This window comes from Emydura macquarii, unplaced genomic scaffold (genome assembly GCF_026122565.2).
Source record: "Emydura macquarii macquarii isolate MOO-44397 ecotype Brisbane River unplaced genomic scaffold, CSIRO-AGI_Emac_v2 contig_617, whole genome shotgun sequence".
In the NCBI taxonomy this organism is placed as follows: Eukaryota; Metazoa; Chordata; order Testudines; family Chelidae; genus Emydura; species Emydura macquarii.
Window position 1 is genome coordinate 1 of NW_027130754.1, and position 4,758 is coordinate 4,758.

Sequence of the window (4,758 nt, forward strand, 5' to 3'; positions counted from 1 at the left end):
ATCTATCTGTCTGTCTATCTGTCTAAGGTTTTGACCTTTTTCAATCTATCTAGATGTCTCTGCATGACTTTCATGTAATATCTATATTGCTGTTATATCTAAAGACATGGTATAATTGTTACAAATTATTTATACTGGTTTGTTTTTGCTTGTCTGATGTTACTTAAATATGGAGGAACTCTATTATTTTTAAATTATTTTTAAATAGTTAATTCATCTTCAAACATAGAGAGGCAAATTGTACACTATTGGAAATCTGCACAACTACTTATTCAGACCCATTTTTAATAAAATAACTGATAGATAGATAGATAGATAGATCAGAGGAGAAGACAGGAGTCAATTTGTACTGACTGGGATTTCTTGCAAATGGGATTTGGTGCCTTACTCCTTAGATTCCCTCAAGAATTCTAACTTCTATCTCTAGCTTTAATAAGTGATTTATTTAGAATAAATATTGTTATACACCCTTCTCAATTACATGGGGCCTGATTTTCTCTCTTAATCATCCAGGTGTAAATCATTAATTACTCCACACTGAAGTGGACAGAGGTCACTGGTTGAAAACAGACAGTGACAGAAAAAAAGGAGAAAAGTTTTTTACCATAAAGATAATTAACCATAGGAACAATTTAACAAGGGTCAGGGTGGATTCTCTATCACTGATAAATTTTAAATGAAGATTTTTTTCCCCCTAGAAGTTTTGCTATAGGAATTATTTTGGGGGAGTTCTACCACTTCACCTCTGTTATCCAGGAGGTCAGACTATATGACCACAGACTACTGACCAACTGTTGGATTTGGAATCTATTAGATCATTTTACACCTGCTCTAGTCCTTTCGTTGTGATGTGGCTACGTTTAAAATTTGCAGTGTAATGTGCCTTGCTCTCATCTCCCCTCTGCTGATTTCACACTAGTGCAACTCCATTCATTTCACTTGAGTTACTTTTAACTTACACTCAGTGCTTCAAAGTCACTGAGTCAGATGCCCAGCGGGTCTGAATTGGTGTATCTAAATTGAAATCAGTTAGCCAGATGCCCAGCTGGTGTAAACAGACATAGCTTCATTGGAGTCCATGGACTAGATCCGCAGCTAGTGCAGATCAATGTCTTTCCATGGCCTTCTGGGCCACTGACTTAGAGCTACACTTAGGCTATGTCTACACTGATGGCGGCAAAGTCGTTATCTGGATTGACTGAGCGGTCAGTGAAGACCCGCTCTGTCAATCCAGAAGTCGACGTACTAAGACCACCTTCTCAAGTGGCATAGCGTTGCATGGATGGGATCGCGGTTCCCGTCAGCACAGTGCAGTGAAGATGGTGCGCAGAAGAGAAGCACAGCAGCCGAGGAGAGTTACGCAAGTATTTTGCGTACTTTGTGTAACTCCGGTCAACTGCCGCCGAATCGCCGACGTAAGTGTAGACATAGCCTAAGTCGGAGTAACTGACCGAGTTGATTTATGTTGACAGAAGAGGAATAGTGGAGATTCAGGAATGAAGAACCAATCCTCTGTCACAGAATTCATCTTGGTGGGTCTGTCCAGCCGCCCTGAACACCAGATGTTCCTCTTTATGGTATTCACCTTCATCTATGTGGCAGCACTAGCTGGAAACATCCTCCTCATCCTCACAGTTATTGCCAGCAGCTGCCTCCACACCCCTATGTATTTCTTGCTCATCAACTTGTCCTTGATAAACATTTTATCCATCTCAGCGTCCGTCCCCAAAATGTTGCACAACCTTCTGGAGCACAGGAAGACAATTGCCTTCTTGGGTTGCATTGTACAGATCTGTCTCTTCACTTGGACTCTGGCAAGTGAGGCTCTGGTCCTTGCTGCCATGGCTTTCGACCGCTATGCTGCTATCTGCCACCCTTTGCATTACACCCTCATCATGAGGAAGGGGGTTTGTCTTGGGTTAATCGCTGGTGTATGGATAGTCGGGCTGGCCAATTCTGCCGTCCATACAGGACTTGTGTTCCAGCTGTCCTTCTGCGGCTCGAATGTCATCAACCATTTCTTCTGTGAATTACCACCTGTTTTAAAACTCTCCTGTTCAGACACCAGCCTCAATGAAATCATGACTTTTCTGGCTGATACCTTCTTCGGGATGGGGGGCTGTGGAATCACTGTAATGTCCTATTACTTCATCCTAAGAACTATCCTGAAAATCCACTCCACAGAAGGCAAGAAGAAAGCCTTCTCCACCTGCTCCTCCCACCTCTTAGTGGTCAGTTTGTACTTCTCCACAGTCATTTACACTTACATCCAACCCTCCTCTGCCTACTCTCTGGACAGAGAGAAAGTGACCACTGTCCTATATTCGGTTATAACTCCATTCCTCAACCCTATCATATACTCTCTAAGAAACAAGGAGGTCAAAGAGGCCCTCAGGAAACTGATAAGTAGACTTGGGATTTTTCAAAGACAATAACATCTATCCATCTATCTAGTTATCTGTCTGAGAGACAAGGTGGGTGAGGTAAAATCTTTTATTGGACCAACTTCTGCTGGTGAGAGAGACAAGCTTCTAAGCTCTATAGAGATCTTCTCCAGCTCCGTGTAGCTCAAAAGCTTCACCCACTTTGTCTCTCATCTACAACAACATTGAACATCTATCTATCTATCTATGTATCCATCTATCAATTTTTCCATCTGTCCCAATACACTCCTATCTATCTATCTATCTATCTATCTATCTACCTATCTATCTATCTATCTGATGAGAGTGTCTTGTTAAGTAAGTCTAGGGTCTAGAATGTGGGTTGTGGTTTTCTTTTATATGTAACTGTGTGTTTCCAATATTTCTGTTTGGTGTCACATCTCTATGCTTTGGTAAATAAATGATTATTTGTGTTCACTATCAACACATCTCAGTGCTGTGTTTTCAACAGAGTGATTGAGGTAAGGTGTAACGAGGAAGCTGCAGTGTTTTCATTTGGGAGCAAGGAACCCGTGAATACGGCACACGCACAGTGCACCAGTGGCTGGGAGATGCTTGGAACGTTTTTATCGCTGGCCTGCAGAGGACAGCAGAGCCTGGGTAGGCTGAGAGAGGAGTGGCTTGTGTTGCCCGTGGTTGGTGGAGTCAGGGAGCTGACCCCCAGCTGGCAGAGACACACTCAGGGCAGGTGGCAGAGAGGTGCCTCATTGCCCTGGATACCCCGGGAAGCATTAAAGTCTCCTGAGAACTGTCAAGTTTTAGTCTAACTAAAGTCTCAGCACAGGGACACTTGGGTGACGTTGAATGCCTGTGTTAAAGAGGAGCTCAGACTAGATGATCTAACGGTCCCTTCTGGCCTTGGAATCTAGGAATCCATGACTTTTCCCATTTACATCAGCTGAGTAGGTCACTGACTCCAGTGGATCTATGGTTCATTTACACCAGCTGGGGATCTGACCCATTCACTCCAATGTAGCTACAGCTAATTTACACCAGCTGGGACTCTGGATCATTTACTCCAATGTCGCTATGCCTGGTTGATATTAGCTGGTGTTTGGCCCATTGGCTCCAATGTAGCTACAGCTGATTTACACCAGCTGGGGATATGACCCCACTGACTGCACTGGCGCGAAGGCTGATTTGTGCCAGCCAGGGATCTTGCCCACTGGAACGAAGGTTGGGATTTTCCAATCCCGATGAGGGGATTTGGTGAAATTTATGAATGAAGGATCGCCTTTCACAGCAGCTGCCATTGTTGGGTTCCAATGCTGATAGCAGAGGATGAGGGAGAGTTTTACTGCTGATGACAGAGGATGCAGGACGGATAAAGCACAACAACTAATATGATTGCAAGCAGAATTGTTTATTTTATTTTGTTTTTTAGTTTATATACTTTTTTATTATCTTTACATACAATGGTCACACAATTGCTGATTGGCTATTATATGATTTCACCTACTTCACACGGGAACAGCTTACATATTACTGGTAGCATTTTAGCTCACACAACTATCTTGTTTACGACCTTGAATACTTTCTACTATCTAGTGGATAGCGGCCAAGTCCCGGGAACTCGCCGCCAGTGAGGCGCCTGAGTGAAAGTGGCCACCTTCCAGCTCCCTGTAGGCAGCCTCACTTGACCCGGTGTCCAGCACCAGGCCTGCTGTAAGTGTCCACTTAGGTAGCCATCAGGTCAGTGTATGGATAATACACTCCCACATGCCATAACTGGCGTGACCCCTTTCCCTTTACACATGAGGCACCTACTTGACATGGGAACAAACCCTCCCTTTCCTTTGTCTCACTTTAATCCATGCCTCCAACTTTCTTTCTAATCAGTCTCAGTGGGACTGCCGCCAAGACCTGCATTTCCCAACAACGTTTCCATTCTAATGGCCTGTCATGGGACCTATTCATACGACGAGTAACTTTGTTTCCGCTGCTGACCCTTAATATCTCGAGAAGTGTGTCAGATCTCCAGACAGTGCCCAGGTCTCAGTGGAAAGGAACGTTTCTCAGAGTGCTGATTAAGACACAAGAAGTTATAACAACCTGTGTGTCCTCCTGTAAATCCCTATAGAGCCATGGGTGCTGCACGGCCAGTCAAAGAGATTTCTTTTTAGTGTTGCTAACGGAGATTATTTTAAAGAGGACATAATGAAGCAGGGCTTTTAACTGATTATTACAGTCACAGACCTCTGCCACTGCAACTTGAGACCATTGCTCCTTGTTCTGTCCTCTGCCAGTTTTGTGTCCAGTTTTAGGCCCCCCACCACAGGAAGGATGGGGGAAAATTGGAGAAAGTCCATCAGAG

At 44.0% G+C, this 4,758-nt stretch overlaps 1 protein-coding gene across 1 annotated transcript; it reads left to right on the forward strand.

Moving 5' to 3' along the window:
• Positions 1-1,496: 1,496 nt before the first annotated feature.
• Positions 1,497-2,435, forward strand: LOC137148224 (olfactory receptor 13A1-like). Its single transcript, XM_067540868.1, has one exon. The coding sequence runs from the start codon at positions 1,497-1,499 to the stop codon at positions 2,433-2,435; it is 939 nt and encodes a 312-aa protein (XP_067396969.1).
• The last annotated feature ends 2,323 nt before the right edge of the window (positions 2,436-4,758 follow it).